This window comes from Oncorhynchus tshawytscha, linkage group LG18 (assembly GCF_018296145.1).
Source record: "Oncorhynchus tshawytscha isolate Ot180627B linkage group LG18, Otsh_v2.0, whole genome shotgun sequence".
Taxonomy (NCBI): domain Eukaryota; kingdom Metazoa; phylum Chordata; class Actinopteri; order Salmoniformes; family Salmonidae; genus Oncorhynchus; species Oncorhynchus tshawytscha.
This window is the reverse complement of record NC_056446.1, coordinates 27,042,261-27,059,100: the sequence shown is the minus strand read 5'-3', so window position 1 is coordinate 27,059,100 and position 16,840 is coordinate 27,042,261. Positions and strand designations below refer to the sequence as shown.

At 42.8% G+C, this 16,840-nt stretch overlaps 2 protein-coding genes across 6 annotated transcripts in view; one reads left to right on the top strand and one right to left on the bottom strand.

The window, feature by feature from the left end:
• LOC112217382 (kelch-like protein 29) overlaps nt 1-11,469 on the top strand; it is a 120,553-nt gene extending 109,084 nt beyond the window's left edge. For all 4 annotated transcript variants that reach the window (XM_042300887.1, XM_042300888.1, XM_042300890.1 and 1 more), the window contains 3 exons: nt 2,896-3,089; nt 8,575-8,719; nt 10,083-11,469. In XM_042300887.1, the coding sequence (XP_042156821.1) occupies nt 2,896-3,089; nt 8,575-8,719; nt 10,083-10,266 (523 nt within the window). In that variant the 3' untranslated portion in view covers nt 10,267-11,469. The remainder of the gene's footprint in view (nt 1-2,895; nt 3,090-8,574; nt 8,720-10,082) is intronic.
• A 732-nt stretch (nt 11,470-12,201) lies between these two features.
• Nucleotides 12,202-16,840, bottom strand: part of atad2b (ATPase family AAA domain containing 2B) — a 143,916-nt gene continuing 139,277 nt past the window's right edge. For both annotated transcript variants that reach the window (XM_024378357.2, XM_042300884.1), the window contains exon 28: nt 12,202-15,292. In XM_024378357.2, coding sequence (XP_024234125.2) covers nt 15,251-15,292 — 42 coding nt within the window. In that variant the 3' untranslated portion in view covers nt 12,202-15,250. The remainder of the gene's footprint in view (nt 15,293-16,840) is intronic.

Sequence of the window (16,840 nt, the reverse complement as noted above, 5' to 3'; positions counted from 1 at the left end):
GTGTTTATGGTGAAAAATTAGCTTCCCCAAACTTGAAACCCACGCTCTGCTTATGTTAAAAGTTATTGCATATTAAGTGTTAGAACAAAGACTAGGCGCTTAGGCTCACAGACATCATATATGAAATGAATAGGGATTGGAAATGTAATTCTGTGACTACCTCCCTAGGCTATAGAAATCTGTGCACACTTGGGTGTCTCTTACAGGTAAAAAATATCTACTTTCACTCCTGCATATTAGTGTGTTTGATGGTGACCCATATCTAACATGCCTGCTCTTTGCAGGCTGACTAGCCGGCTGACTAGCCTCCATGTCCCTCTTTACTCACTCACTCGCACGTTACTTATCCTGTCATACCAAACATCATGTTGACTGACAGCTAGCCTCCCCAAATCAACTCTCCAACAGTGTTTGTGTTTATGATATCAGTGGATTCGTTTCATGTGTTATCCTCAGAGAAAATAGGAGTAAATATTAAACAAACTAGTCTGACACATTCCTCAATTAAAAGTATTTATTTCTGCAGTAAATGTGTCGTCTATGGCCTGATTCTGTCTCTGTTGTAAATAGCTCAAGTGACCTTGGCTCTTCTCTTCACCAACAGCCACAGTATTGACCGTCACTAAATGCATGATTGATGTGTTTTGACAGCTAATGCTATCTGAAACATGATTGCATTTCACTCCTCCAACCAATTGGTTTGAAATTGACTTTATAGACAAAAACGCACGTGTCAACACGCACGTGTCAACACGCAAGCGTGCGCCAGCAAGCAAGCGCGCCAGCAAGCGCGCGCGTCAAGCAAGCAAGCGCAGCAAGCACGCAGCAAGCACGCAGCAAGCACGCAGCAAGCACGCAGCAAGCACGCAGCAAGCACGCAGCAAGCACGCAGCAAGCACGCAGCAAGCACGCAGCAAGCACGCAGCAAGCACGCAGCAAGCACGCAGCAAGCACGCAGCAAGCACGCAGCAAGCACGCAGCAAGCACGCAGCAAGCACGCAGCAAGCACGCAGCAAGCACGCAGCAAGCACGCAGCAAGCACGCAGCAAGCACGCAGCAAGCACGCACGCAGCAAGCATGCACCAGTGTCGTCCGGGCCATCGTTGTAAATAAGAATATCTTCTTAACTGACTTGCCGGTTTAAATAAAGGTTACACACCACACATTTTGGGGGGCATTTACGTATGTCCCTATTACCAGTAAAACATAATCAAAACCTATTTCTTTCACTTACTTGCTTTGCTGTTTGGTTGTTCAGTCATTTCATTCTCAACCAGGATTTCTATGGAACGCCATTTGGGTCTTTGCATTTCAGAAAAGATACACGTCACGTTACTGTATTTGACGTGTCAAATAACACGTCTGTTTCAGTAGCTATAGTTAGCTGCTAACTATGTAGCTAGGTGTCATCGAAAATTACCCTCATTTATAAGACGGTTCTTAGTTGATTAATAGTGGTCGGGCCCATCTATGTGAAGCTAGCCACAATAGTGGGCTCAAAATAAATAAAAGTATGGCATAATTCTACTATTTGTATTCATTTGCATTACTGTCAATGACACGTTTATTTTGAAGCCAAAACCGGAAATTCTGCTATTGTGCCTAATACTTATTGTGGCTAGCTTCACAACACATAACCCGGTCCAGTAGAGCCTCACTAGCCAGAAGAAGCTAGCTGGCTGCTTATAACGTTAGCTTTGGGCAACAGGGTTAAGTAGCTGCCTAGCTATTTATTGTCATGAACTGAAAGTTGTTTCAATAGGCGATTAACAAGTGTCGGCTAGATGTTTCGTCATGGCTGGTTGCCTTTGTTTTGCAGTCATGTCCGAAAATCTATTACTTTGTGTCTTTAACTTCTACCGTTGCGTGTTTCATGCCTGGCTCCCTGTGATACTACACTGCATGACCAAAGTCAATATAAGAACTGTTTGTCATGAGCTTCATGAAATGGGGTCCCATGGCCGAGTAGCCGCACACAAGCCTAAGATCACCATGCGTAATGCCAAGCGTTGGCTGGAGTGGTATAAAGCTCGCTGCCATTGGACTCTGGAGCAGTGGAAACACGTTCTTTGGAGTGATGAATCACGCTTCACCATCTAGCAGTCCCAACAGACTAATCTGGGTTTGGCAGGTGCCAGGAGAATGCTACCTGCCAGAATGCATAGTGCCAACTGTAAAGTTTGGTGGAGGAGGAATAATGGTCTGGGGCTGTTTTTCATGGTTCGGGATAGGCCCCTTTGTTCCACTGAAGGGAAATCTTAACGCTACAGCACACAATAGATTATTCTGTGCTTCCAACTTTGTGGCAACAGTTTGGGGAAGGCCCTTTCCTGTTTCAGCATGACAATGCCCTCGTGTACAAAGCAAGGTCCATACAGAAATGGTTTGTCGATCTGTATGGAAGAACTTGACTGGCCTGAACAGAGCCCTGACCTCAACCCCATCGAACACCATTGGGATGAATTGGAACGCTGACTGCGAGCCAGGCCTAATCGCCCAACCTCTAATGCTCTTGTGGCTGAATGGAAGCAAGTCCCCGCAGCAATGTTCCAACATCTAGTGGAAAGCCTTCCCAGAATAGTGGAGGCTGTTATAGCAGCAAATGGGGGCCAACTCCATAGTAATGCACACAATTTTGAAATGAGATGTTCGTCTTTTGGCCATGTACTATATATCTGAATTATATTCTGTTTGCAGTAGTGCTGTGTGCACCATTTAGAAAATAGGAGACATGGGCCATAAGCTAGCACATTGCAATATTGTTTCTAAATGCACATTTCAAATATATTGAAAAAGGCCTTGCAGATGAAAAAACAATGGTAGCACATGTTAATGAACTGTCCTGTGTTGGTATGAACCATCACTAACCAGTCCTTGTCTTGCTCCTCTCCGTAGGTACGACACCATAACCAACCAGTGGGCGATGGTGTCTCCGCTCCCCAAGCCGGTGCACTCTGCAGCAGCCACAGTGTGTGGGGGGAAGGTGTATGTGTTTGGAGGGGTGAACGAGGCGGGACGATCAGCAGGAGTACTACAGTCATACGTCCCTCAGACCAACTCCTGGAGCTTCATAGAGTCACCCATGATAGGTAAGAGTCAATAATCTACCTGCTCTATATGCTAATTTACTCGGCTCTAACTATGATGAACTCAACTTGGCAGAGATGGCAGTAATGTAGAGCGGAATGAGAACACAGTTCACTCAACCTCACCGACCCCCTCCCTCCATTCACATTCAAATGAATATTCACATGTGCACACACCACCTTATCTAACCCCACAAGATCCCCCGGGCCTAGGCATGCAGTAGAAATGTATCCGCAGCAGAGAGCGAGAGGAGGAAGGAATATGGTCTAACAGACTGTGGAGAGGGTGCAGCTATGACAAACAGGAAGGACTGGAAAGCAGTAGAGGACAGCAGCCTGTCGACCCTGGATGTAACCCAGTGATGGTTCCAAACAAAGGACTCCCTTCTCAACACTTATCAACTAACTCTTTCCTGCTCTCACTCACATGCAGTAATACACACACGTATGCAGGAACATAAATTCACACCACCTGAACGTGGACTCCTCAACATCGATTTACTCTAGACACGTGCTCACTCAAGCACTAACATGCATGTTTATCCACACACGCTCTGTCAGACGGTCCCACACACTCCAACCCAAGCTGTGAACAGTTATCTCAAGACAGTCACTAATCCAGTGTCCTGCTAAGAAAGAGACGGAGAGGGAGGGGGCGAAAGAGAAAAAAAGATCATGTAGAAAGAAAGGGAAAAAGCCAAGAGAAGCACTGCTGGCCCAAGCCTGAGAATTGATCCAGAACAATTATTGTGCAAATTACACTGTAGTGAGTAAGTATAAAGGAAGCTGAAGACAAAAGTGGGAGAGAGAAAGTGAAAGGGTGAGAGAAAGGGAGAGGGAGAGAAAGAGAAAGGGAGGGAGAAGGGGGGCCAAGCATGTGACCAGCTTAACAAACCAACCGGCACTTCCCCGTGGCCAGCTTAACAAACCAACCGGCACTTCCCGTGGCCAGCTAAACAAACCAACCGGCACTTCCCGTGGCCAGCTAAACAAACCAACCGGCACTTCCCGTGGCCAGCTAAACAAACCAACCAGCACTTCCCGTGGCCAGCTAAACAAACCAACCGGCACTTCCCCGTGGCCAGCTAAACAAACCAACCGGCACTTCCCCGTGGCCAGCTAAACAAACCAACCGGCACTTCCAACCGAAGTTGGCCCGTAGGTACATTGGAAAGCTTGCTTCCAGACTTGGTTAAAATCCACTTGTCGTTTTCTCTTGCTCCCTCTCCAGCTGATGTTGGACCGAGACAATAAGACAGGAAACAACCATGTTTACAGTGGGACCAGAGATGAGCCACTGGTTTCATGTTACAAAGATGGTCACTTCCTACATGTGAAAAACACAACCGTTGACTCCACTGTGGTCACATGACAAACACGGAAGTGTAAGAAGTGAAAAGGGGAGCTCTTTCTGCTTTGTACGACTCACTACTTACTAGTGATGGCTGCCTTTTTGAGGCTTCTGAATTAATATAAGGCATTATATAGGAGTACACTGGGAATATGAGGCATTATATAGGAGTACACTGGGAATATGAGGCAGTATATAGGAGTACACTGGGAATATGAGGCAGTATATAGGAGTACACTGGGAATATGAGGCATTATATAGGAGTACACTGGGAATATGAGGCATTATATAGGAGTACACTGGGAATATACGGCAGTATATAGGAGTACACTGGGAATATGAGGCAGTATATAGGAGTACACTGGGAATATGAGGCATTATATAGGAGTACACTGGGAATATAAGGCATTATATAGGAGTACACTGGGAATATAAGGCATTATATAGGAGTACACTGGGAATATAAGGCAGTGTATATTAGTGGTCGACCGATTCAGGATTTGTAACGCCGAAACCAATTATTGGAAGACCAAAAAAGCCAATACTGATTAATCGGCCTATTTAAAAAAAAAAAAAAATAAAAAAAAAAATGTATTTGTAATAATGACAATTACAACAATACTGAATGAACACTTATTTTAACTTAATATAATACATCAATAAAATCAATTTAGCCTCAAATAAATTATGAATCATGTTCAATTTGGTTTAAATAATGTAAAAACAAAAAGTGTTGGAGGAGAAAGTGCAATATGTGACATGTAAAAAAGATAACGTTTAAGTTCCTTGCTCAGAACATATGAAAGCTGGTGGTTCCTTTGAACCTCTCTGGGATATGTGGGACGCTAGCGTCTCACCTAGCCATAAGCCAGGGAAAATGCAGAGCGCCAAATTCAAATAAATTACTATAAAAATCAAACTTTCATTAAATCACACATGCAAGACAGCAAATTAAAGCTACACTTGTTGTGAATCCAGCCAACATGTCAGATTTCAGCGAAAGCAAACGATGCTATTATCTGAGGATAGCACCTCCATAAACAAAGAGAGAAACCATATTTCAACCCTGCAGGCGCGACACAAAACGCAGAAATAAATATAATTCATGCCTTACCTTACCTATTGGCACTCCAATATGTCCCATAAACATCACAAATGGTTTTTGTTCGATTAATTCCGTCTATATATATCCAAAATGTCCATTTATTTGGCACGTTTGATCCAGAAAAACACCAGTTCCAACTTGCGCAACATGACTACAGAATATCTCAAAAGTTACCTGCAAACTTTGCCAAAACATTTCAAACTACTTTTGTAATACAACTTTAGGTATTTTTTAAAAAGTAAATAATCGATCAAATTGAAGGCGGGGTGATCTGTGTTCAATACAGGAAGAAAACAAACTGAAGCATGCTTTCAGGTCATGCGCCTCTATCTAATAGTACACTTCAAGTGATCCTTGTTCAAGATGGCCATACTTCTTCATTACACAAAGGAATAATCTCAACCAATTTCTAAAGACTGTTGACATCCAGTGGAAGTGATAGGAACTGCAAGAAGGTGACCTCTTTTCAATGGGGGGTTTCACTTGCTAAATAAGTTCTGTTATACTCAGACATGATTCAAACAGTTCTAGAAACTTCAGTGCTTTCTATCCAAATCTACTAATAATATGCATATCTTATCTTCTGGGGATGAGTAGCAGGCAGTTGAATTTGGGCATGCATTTCATCCGGACGTGAATAAACTGCCCCCTGTCACCATGAAGTTAACACGAGTCTTCAATATTCCCAGGTAAAAAGTTTTAGGTTATAGTTATTATAGGACTATTTCTCTCTATACCATTTGTATTTCATATACCTTTGGATGTTCTTATAGGCACTTTAGTATTGCCAGTGTAACAGTATAGCTTCCGTCCCTCTCCTCGCTCGAACCAGGAACACATCGACATCAGCCACCCTCGAAGCAGCATTACCCATGCAGAGCAAAGGGAACAACTACTCCAAGTCTCAGAGTGAGTGATGTCACCGATTGAAACGCTATTAGCGCGCACCCTGCTAACTAGCTAGCCATTTCACATCGGTTACACCAGCCTAATCTCAGGAGTTGATAGGCTTGAAGTCATAAACCGGGCAATGCTTGAAGCACAGCAAATAGCTGCTTGAATGAATGCTTACGAGCCTGCTGGTGCCTACCATCGCTCAGTCAGACTGCTCTATCAAATCATAGACTTAATTATAACATAATAACACACAGAAATACAAACCTTTGGTCATTAATATGGTCGAATCCGGAAACTATCATTTCGAAAACAAAACGTTTATTCTTTCAGTGAAATATGGAACCGTTCCGTATTTTATCTAACGGGTGGCATCCCTAAGTATAAATATTGATGTTACATTGTACAACTTTTAATGTTATGTCATAATTATGTACAATTCTGGCAAATTAATTACAGCCTTTTGTTAGGAATAAATGGACTTCACACAGTTCGCAACGAGCCAGGCGGCCCAATCTGCTGCATATACCCTGACTGCTTGCACGGAACGCAAGAGAAGTGACACAATTGCCATAGTTATAAGAAATTAATGTTAGCAGGTAATATTAACTAAATATGCAGGTGTAAAAATATACTTGTGTATTGATTTTAAAGAAAGGCATTGATGTTTATGATTAGGTACATTGGTGCAACGACAGTGCTTTTTACACAAATGCGCTTGTTAAGTCATCGCCCGTTTGTCGAAGTAGGCTGTGATTCAATGAGAAATGAACAGCCACCGCATCGATTATATGCAAAGCAGGACAAGCTAGATAAACTAGTAATATCATCAACCATGTGTAGTTAACTAGTGGTTATGTTAAGATATATATTTTTATCAGATCAGTTTAATGCTAGCTAGCAACTTACCTTGGCTTCTTGCTGTCCTCGTGTAACAGGTAGTCAGCCTGCCATGCAGGCTCCTCGTGGAGTGCAATGTAAGGTGGGTGGTTAGCGCGTTGGACTCGTAACCGGAAGGTTGCAAAAACGAATCCCTGAGCTAACAAGGTAAAAATGTCGTTCTGCCCCTGAACAAGGCAGTTAACCCACTGTTCCTAGGCCGTCATTGAAAATAAGAATGTGTTCTTAACTGACTTGCCTAGTTAAATAAAGGTGTAAAAATATATATAAATAAATAAAATCGGCAAATCGGTGTCCAAAAATACCGATTACCGATTTATGAAAACTTGAAATCGGCCCTAATTAATCGGCCGACCTCTAGTGTATATAGGAGTACACTGGGAATATAAGGCACTTTAAATAGTGCTCCAAGACCTTCGTATGAGAAGGTGAGAAGCTCATCTGAGGCAGTGAAGGGAAACAGGGTATCTGTTGTTAAAGCAGAACAGTAGAACAGTCCCCAGGGAGGAACTTTGTATTTTGTCTCTGGAGACACTTGATACAATCCCTCTGTCTCTGACACACACACACACACAAAAGAAAGCCACGCCCACCCGCCAGCTGAAATCTGGTTGTGTTACAGATAGTGACAGGGCCCTGGTTTCTGAGTGTCACAGAGAGAGAGCTGAATGACTGTTGTCACTTACGCCTGGCGAGATGGGATTTTAATTAAACCCATCTGTCTTTAGTCACTGAAGGGGATGTGGCGCGCGTGTGTGTGGTGGATGAAAGTGAAAAACAAAATGCTACACAGGGATATCTGCATTATTCATGATGTCATAAATTGGCCAGCTGTAATTTGAAAGATGATTGGTCTGTCGATGTGTTGTACATTGATTGGTCTTGACCGAGCATGTGTGGGCGGGGTCGATTAATGAACTCTGTTATCCGTTCACTGTAAAATGTACATTTCCCAAAACCATCTTTTTTTTGTCTTGAGCCTGGTACTCAGGGAAGTGATATGAGGAATGTCCATGTGATTTTGCAGCTGTAGACTGAAGAATAAATGTAAAACAGAATCTTGCCGTTCTAGCCTGGGATGTTCTGCCGGAGGAAAATACAATTCAAACATCTGTTTTTGTCTAGTTTTCAACGTCTATCCATCTCTGGCTTTTAAAGATCTTTCTCTCCTTCACCCCATTCTAAATGTTCTACCTCCCTATCTGTTAATCTTGTGTATCTCTGTGTTTGTTGTACAGATAATAAGTATGCCCCGGCAGTCACTCTGAACGGACACATGTTTATTCTGGGAGGAGCGTACGCCCGGGCCACCACAATCTATGACCCGGACAAGGGTAACATCAAAGCCGGACCTAATATGAACCACTCACGACAGTTCTGCAGGTAAGGGATTAACATGAACACCACTATACATGTTGAATTAGAAATGTCACCGGATCCACAGGAATCCTGCAGGAACACTTGAGTTGGTTGATGTCAGTCTACCAGGAGTCTGGATTTTGTGACTGAAGTGAGATTCTAGTCCCAGTCTCAAGTCCCCAACTCTGGCCTAGTGTATAGGACCCACCTGAGACAGAGACTCCTAAATACATTTAGGGAGCACTTCCAGACATATCTAAGTCTACCTGGTAAATGTACAACATCACAATGTCAGAATTCTTGATCAAATATTCCCCCACACAACAGCAGCTGCTTTCAGCTTATTGAATAAGACTGATGCTAGTTTAGTGATCACACAGACCGATGCACATACACTACACTCAAACTCAGCCAGCCCCATGCACCAGCAGTCATTATAAACTAATGCGGGCACTTCATTTTTCCTTTTCCCTGTCCTTGTGGTTGAGTCCCTGGCTGAATTCTCCTTGTTTATCTTTAACAGCCCAGTTAGGCTTTAGCCAGCACTGTGTCCCATCTGGATCAGCTTTCCTTTTTCCTTCTGACTGGATTGACTCTTTATGTAATAATCTCATGGGTCCCTTCAGTGATTGTGTGTGTGTGTGTACCTTAATGTAAATAGAGATCGCGCCAGCCCCCAGTGAGATTACAAAACTGTAATCAGCTTACATGCAAAGTTTTAATCCTTCCTCCCTACACACAGTCCTCTGTTTCTGTTCCTCACATCAAATGAGCCCATTTGAAAATAATTTTTTCATGCCTTTTTCTCCCTCTGCAAAGTTCATTATTATCTCTTGGAAAGCGATGTCATGTTGAGAGAATGTCAGTAATTTTCCTTCACAGCAACGGGTTGACTCTCATTGTCTGCCTTTCTCCATCTCTGATGTTTAATGAATATTTCCGCCATGTTAGGCCAAACCTTGCTGTCTGAACACCGTCTAGGGAAATGTCATTTACTGTTAATTACCTAACATGGACAAGGAACACCATAACAAGAAATAAAATGTTTTCGCTTAAAGCTGAGATGGCGCCGCTGGTCAGCCCCAGGCACATGTGTTTTTGAAACGGGGCAGAGAGCATCCTGCTAAAAGATCTTCATGGTGGCTATATACTGCTGTTCTATCACGTGTGAATGATGCTGCGGGGAATTAAACAATGTTCGTTGTTTGAGGTAACGTCTTTATGTTGCAAACTGACGTGGCAGTTTCACCGCTACGGATTCCATCTTTAATGTATATGTTGTCATAGACACATCTCAATGGATTTATTCCTGGACATGTTTTGATCATGAATAACGTAATTAAAATGAACAACTTTGATCTATATTTTTTTGTTTCTCTCTCTGCAGTGCAGTGATCCTGGATGGTAAGATCTATGCGACGGGGGGCATTGTGAGCAGCGAGGGTCCTGCCCTGGGGAACATGGAGACCTTTGACCCCCACACGAACAACTGGACGCTCCTCCAGTCACTGCCCTGCCCTCTCTTCAGACATGGCTGTGTCGTCATCAAGAAGTACATCCAGAGTGGCTGAGACCATTTGTCTCAGGGGGATGAATGAGTTTCCAGAAAGCTAGCCAATGTGGCAGTTTGTCTCTCTCTACCCAGACCACAGCAAAGTTCATTTAGTGAAACAGATTTGACAATTATTGTTTCTTCTCTCTGCTGTGGACCTGGGTTGTTTAGAGAAAAAGTGCCACGTTAGCTATGAAGCTTTTGGGAAACTCACCCCTTACCAGTCTGGTTGGGACAGGACACTGTGCAGCTTTTGGGGGTCAACCAGTCAGCACCGGACTATCCAACTACAACACCCCCAGGACTTGATGCCAGCATTGTTGTCTGAACACCCCCCCCACCCCACCCCCCCATGCAGACATCTTATCTTGAACCACTCTGCCATGTTAGGAACTGGTGCCTAAGCTACTGTATGTATTATAAAGTATAGCTTAAAGGAATTTGTCTGGATTTTGGCATTTAGGCTCTTTATCTACTTCCCCAGAATCAGATGAACTTGTGGATACCATGTTTCTGTGTCCAGTTTGATAACTAGCGTTAGCACCTCCAACTTCCTTCATACACGACACAGAATCCACAAGCTCATCTGACTCTGGGGAAGTAGATAAAGGCTCTCATTGCCAAAATATCCCCTCATTATATAGGCACAGGGGTGCTCCTTGGTTTGTAGTTCCCAGCTTCTTGCTAACTAGTCTTTGGTTTGATTTTTAATTCTCTCCCTTCAATTGAACTTGAAAGGCCCTTTGTGTTCCTGACTCAAGTATATTAAAAGCCATCCCAGTCTTTGTTGTCACTTAGTGGTTTCTGTTACGGAGGTAAAATGTGTAAGGACAGGAGAGATGCAGGGTTTTAGAAAGAGCAGCCTTGTTATTCTCTGGATGTCCCCCCGGGTTTATAAGGACACATTGGATACTTTCTGGGCCAGAAAGATGACTTAACTGGCAGCACTGAAGGTAGGGTGGCCCTGCATCTTGACATCAGACACTCCAACGGGGCATTTCTCCTCCACGCAGCCAAAGCACAATAACCACCTGTGGCTCAAGGATCAAACTGTTTCACCTGCGCTACATAAATTGAAAGGCAAGGTTCATGGAGGCTGCATATGTCGGATAAATCGGAAATTTGTCGCGCAGTGCCTTCAAACTATTTATACCCCTTGACCTTTTCCACATATGGTATTGCGTGTAGAAGTGTTGACATTTCAGCTTTTATTTTGTAAAGTGTTCTGGAGTAAAAATGTGCAATTAGTGGTTGACTTGATTTTTGAATGGTTGTTTTTCATAAATTCTACGATAGAGAATTTTCTTAAACAAAATCCATTTTAATCCCACTACGTAACAATGTGGAATAAGTCAAGGGATGTAAATACTTTCTGAAGGCAATGTATTTGTATATCATTGCGACCCACGAGCCCCGGTGTTGGGTGGGGGGGACATTCTGTAAATACCGGGAGGAAATATGTATATTTTAAAAGGTGATTCTGTATAAATGTTTTTAGAAAAGTGCTAGGTTGGACAAAAAAAAAAAATTGTATGTCTGTACCCAAAATAAAAAATACATATGGTTGAGTCATTGTTTGTGTGGAGTTGTCCAGCAACACCTTCAGTAAAACAGTTCTTTACAATTATCGGCTGATGGTGGCTGATGGTGTCTTGCTATCCAATCATCAAAACCTAATGCCGGAAATCACTTGCATTCATCGAAGGGCTCGTTTCACATTGGGTTTGAATCCAGCCCTAGGCTTTTCTTACGAGGGCTCCATTCAATCTGGAGTGTTACATGTACATTTCGATTGAGCCAACATATCAGCGTTTACCACTGTGGGTAACTTGCCTCTAAATTTCAGCGATACAGATTGAATCGAGACTAGTTACCTTAAGATCAATGTACAAATTAAGGAATCAGTTTCAAAGCCGAAATGATTGTCGTTTGACAGGCATGTTCACTGCGGAAATGGAAGCACTGCACAATTTGCACCTTTATTCAAGTTTATCACAGCAGTTTATTTCAGAAATACAGTAAAGGTTTCATTTAAAATATAACACACTAAAGTAACACTTAAATGGGGAAAAGGATGTTCAATACACTAAAACCTCGAAGAAATTAAACATGGTGATGCTACAGAAGAAAAAAAAACTAAATGAATCCCAGATAAAATTAAGTTTTGATGGAGAATTGTGCGCATACTGGACTAAATCGTTTAATACCAGACAAAAATTGGTTTGACTAAAATGTATAAACAAGAACATAACATTTTATTCCCCAATGCTGAAAAACTATTTTACTTGGTGGCCAAATTGAGTCCGCAACACACTATTGTATTTTTTTGAAGTAAAAATTCCGATGAGTCAACGTTCGCCTCGTCCAGTATGCCACAGTCCATAACCACTAAACAAGAAAAAACTAAACATCACAATGGAATAAGTGTAGCCTGAAGAAACCTGAGACACCTGTAACCTCCTTTATGCTCAAACCGTCTACCTCGGCGCTAAGATCAAAACATTGAGTAACAACTCTTCCCAATTTGTTAAATGTTCAAATATACAAAGACAGTTCATGGATATTAAGACAAACTTGTTGAATAATTGTTAATAAATAAAAAGAAAATGGAACACCACAAGATAGATGAGTCTGCAAACACGTCGAGATTGTGGTTAGATGGACAGAAGAATCGCAATAGCCTGTAAAATAGTGTAGTACGATCTGAAAGGAAAGCAATCTTAGGACGACTGTCTGCAGAACCGAAATATACAGTTTGACATTTGCTTGAACTTAAATGCTGTATGTTTCGTCTCGGCTCAAATGCAATAAAGACAACCAAACAAACTGGTGTTACCGCAGCAGTCACAGAACTTGTGCTGATGATCCAGTACCTTAGCAGTATGAGAGTTGCGACGATAGTTTGGAACGTGGCCTAATACTGCACCCAGTAAACGGTTTGTCATAGCATTATAATAAATTAAGCTGAGGTAGCTTTGTTTCTCTCTGCAGTAGTCCAATGCTTAGGCCTCAAAATGCTAGTTTGCATATTCTTAAATGATTAACTTTTAAATCTTCACCCAGCAATCCAAGAGAAGGCAGAGGGGGAGTTGGGGGGAGCATCAGGGGTTGGACCAGCATAAAGCAGGGCTTTACAACTCTCCAATCTTAGAGAGCTACTAAGATTTTGTTACAGCCCAATTGTGATCCAGGTTTATTTGGAACAAAAGCCTGTACACCTAGTAGTTCGCCAGGACCTGAGTTGAGTTAGAACCCTGGTGTTAAGAATGATTTGAATGAGAAAGGGTTGTCTGTTTGACCCAACGGCTGACTGGTCAAAACATGGACTTATCCATGGCCAAGGAAAGCCAAGAAGAAAAGCAAATGCATATATCTTTACCACAAGATGAACATGGATAGACCATAGCGGATTACAACCTTCCCACTACCTTCAGGAGTAGACAATCCAAAAACAAAATTAATTAAACAATATAATGCTGTTCTAACCTCAACAGAATGGCCTTGTTCATCAGAAGCTTCACAATCAATGCAATAACAACCCAAACATTGTTACCAACGTATCGTATAAAATTGGAAACTGTCCCAAAAAATGCGCAACAAACAGGCGTAGTCGCACCTAATTGGGGAAAATTGGCACCACTATTTTTTTTTACCTCCATCCACATGAAAGTAATAAAAACCCTACTGTCCTCTTTCCATCTGGGCAGGAAAAGACAGATCTGCTTTCCTACTGGGACTATCCTGAGTTTGGTACTGTAGAAGTGACCTCTGGTCCTAGGTCAGATATTATCCCCCACAAAAGGTTATAGTTGGGTGAACTGATCCTAGATCTGTGGTTAGTAAGGGGGAAATGCCTACATCAAACCCACTGTACTGCACTACATTTAACAGAGCAGTTGATAAAAACTATTCTTTCAGAAATATTAAAGTTCATTGGGGGTTAAATAAGGCACATGCTAGGCAGTGCAAACTACAAGTGTCCAATTAAAATCGCTTCCAGTTAGTTTGGAGTGGATGGGAAATAAAAACTAGCAGGGCACAGCTTGTGTTGAAGAAAACGGACAGTTCCAGACAGAGATGTGATTCAGCTACCACAAGCAGCACGTCAATCTGCTTGATACGACTGAAAAGCTAAAAAACAAACACTTCCTTAGTTTCTGTTGATTCATTCCAGTAACACGTTTTATTATCAAGGGGGATTTCATGTTTTTGTAATCAATTGATTCTAACCGCAGCCATATCTTTCTGTATCCATATGTAATGGATGATTCTGGGCCACCAGTGCAACATGAACTAACTGTATCGTCACGTTCAAAACATTTAATGGGCGAGAAGGGTGGTTATTAGAGCCATATCAATCAAAAATCTATGGATTGATTGGAGCCAGATGCTAATCAAACCAGGCTGTTTGAATGACTCAGTATGATCTGTAAGCTGTTGTATCTATGAGATGACTGGCCTATGATGCTGATTCAGTACAGTACTGAGAGATGGGCTCGGCAATGGTAATGAAACAGGAGACTGCCTCAACCTCCTAGCTAACTGCACACACACTGCTGGTGACAATCTGTGCCTGGGATTACTGTGTGTGTGTGTGTATAACTAAGCACACATGTAGTCTGTGTGTGTGCTCAGTTCAAAAGTAGGCCGTATTGAGATATGACATCACCCAATCTGTTTTGTTGGTCAGTTACTCCCCAGAGCCCCATGGATTAGGATAGCACCTGAATAGCACCAGCGACACCCCTTTCATCATTCCTGTGTGCGCGTGTCCATGAGTCCGTTTGGTTGTAGACTGGGTCTGGGTCCGACCAGGGTACCTGAGACTATAGCACCATAGAAATCTCCTCTATTTTTCCTTGTTCTGTCGTTTACGTTAAGACCAGGGCTATGTATTTGCTCTGTGTGTAAGGACTTGGCCCAAAGGCTGGTCTCTGTCCCTCTCGCGTGTGTGTGTGTGTTCAGAGTCTAAATCAGGGTCAACCTGACTGTCTCGCCGAGTCTCACAGGAATGTAATGAAATTCTGGACTTTCCTCTCCATCTCCTGAAAAAAACAGAAAAACATACAGGTCAGAATATACGTCTGTATGACATCTGTTACATTATTACCACAAAATTACTAATAGGTGCTCAATGAATTCAAATGAGCCATGTTGGCACCAACAATTGAATTGTTATTCTCAATGTCATGAATGTGAGTAGTACACACCCAGGGGTGAGGGGAGTTACCGCTATACAGCGTAAAGCTCTAAGACCTGGTGAAAGGTGCTAGAAATAGTCAACCCCTTTACACTGCATCTGAGAAAATCCCAGAAAGCTTTACATAGACATCAATGTATGTTATCAGCTGCCCTGCTTTTAACACCTGTGTGTGTGTGTGTGTGTGTGTTATCAGCTGCCCTGCTTTTAACACCTGTGTGTGTGTGTGTGTGTGTTATCAGCTGCCCTGCTTTTAACACCTGTGTGTGTGTGTGTATGTTATCAGCTGCCCTGCTTTTAACACCTGTGTGTGTGTGTATGTTATCAGCTGCCCTGCTTTTAACACCTGTGTGTGTGTGTGTGTGTGTGTGTTATCAGCTGCCCTGCTTTTAACACCTGTGTGTGTGTGTGTGTTATCAGCTGCCCTGCTTTTAACACCTGTGTGTGTGTGTGTGTGTGTGTGTGTTATCAGCTGCCCTGCTTTTAACACCTGTGTGTGTGTGTGTGTATGTTATCAGCTGCCCTGCTTTTAACACCTGTGTGTGTGTATGTTATCAGCTGCCCTGCTTTTAACACCTGTGTGTGTGTGTGTGTGTGTGTGTGTTATCAGCTGCCCTGCTTTTAACACCTGTGTGTGTGTGTGTTATCAGCTGCCCTGCTTTTAACACCTGTGTGTGTGTGTGTTATGTTATCAGCTGCCCTGCTTTTAACACCTGTGTGTGTGTGTGTGTGTGTTATCAGCTGCCCTGCTTTTAACACCTGTGTGTGTGTGTGTTATCAGCTGCCCTGCTTTTAACACCTGTGTGTGTGTGTGTTATCAGCTGCCCTGCTTTTAACACCTGTGTGTGTGTGTATGTTATCAGCTGCCCTGCTTTTAACACCTGTGTGTGTGTGTTATCAGCTGCCCTGCTTTTAACACCTGTGTGTGTGTGTGTTATCAGCTGCCCTGCTTTTAACACCTGTGTGTGTGTGTGTGCCCTGCTTTTACACCTATCAGCTGCCCTGCTTTTAACACCTGTGTGTGTGTGTGTTATCAGCTGCCCTGCTTTTAACACCTGTGTGTGTGTGTGTGTGTTATCAGCTGCCCTGCTTTTAACACCTGTGTGTGTGTGTGTATGTTATCAGCTGCCCTGCTTTTAACACCTGTGTGTGTGTGTGTTATCAGCTGCCCTGCTTTTAACACCTGTGTGTGTGTGTATGTTATCAGCTGCCCTGCTTTTAACACCTGTGTGTGTGTGTGTGTGTGTGTGTATGTTATCAGCTGCCCTGCTTTTAACACCTGTGTGTGTGTGTGTGTGTGTTATCAGCTGCCCTGCTTTTAACACCTGTGTGTGTGTATGTTATCAGCTGCCCTGCTTTTAACACCTGTGTGTGTGTGTATGTTATCAGCTGC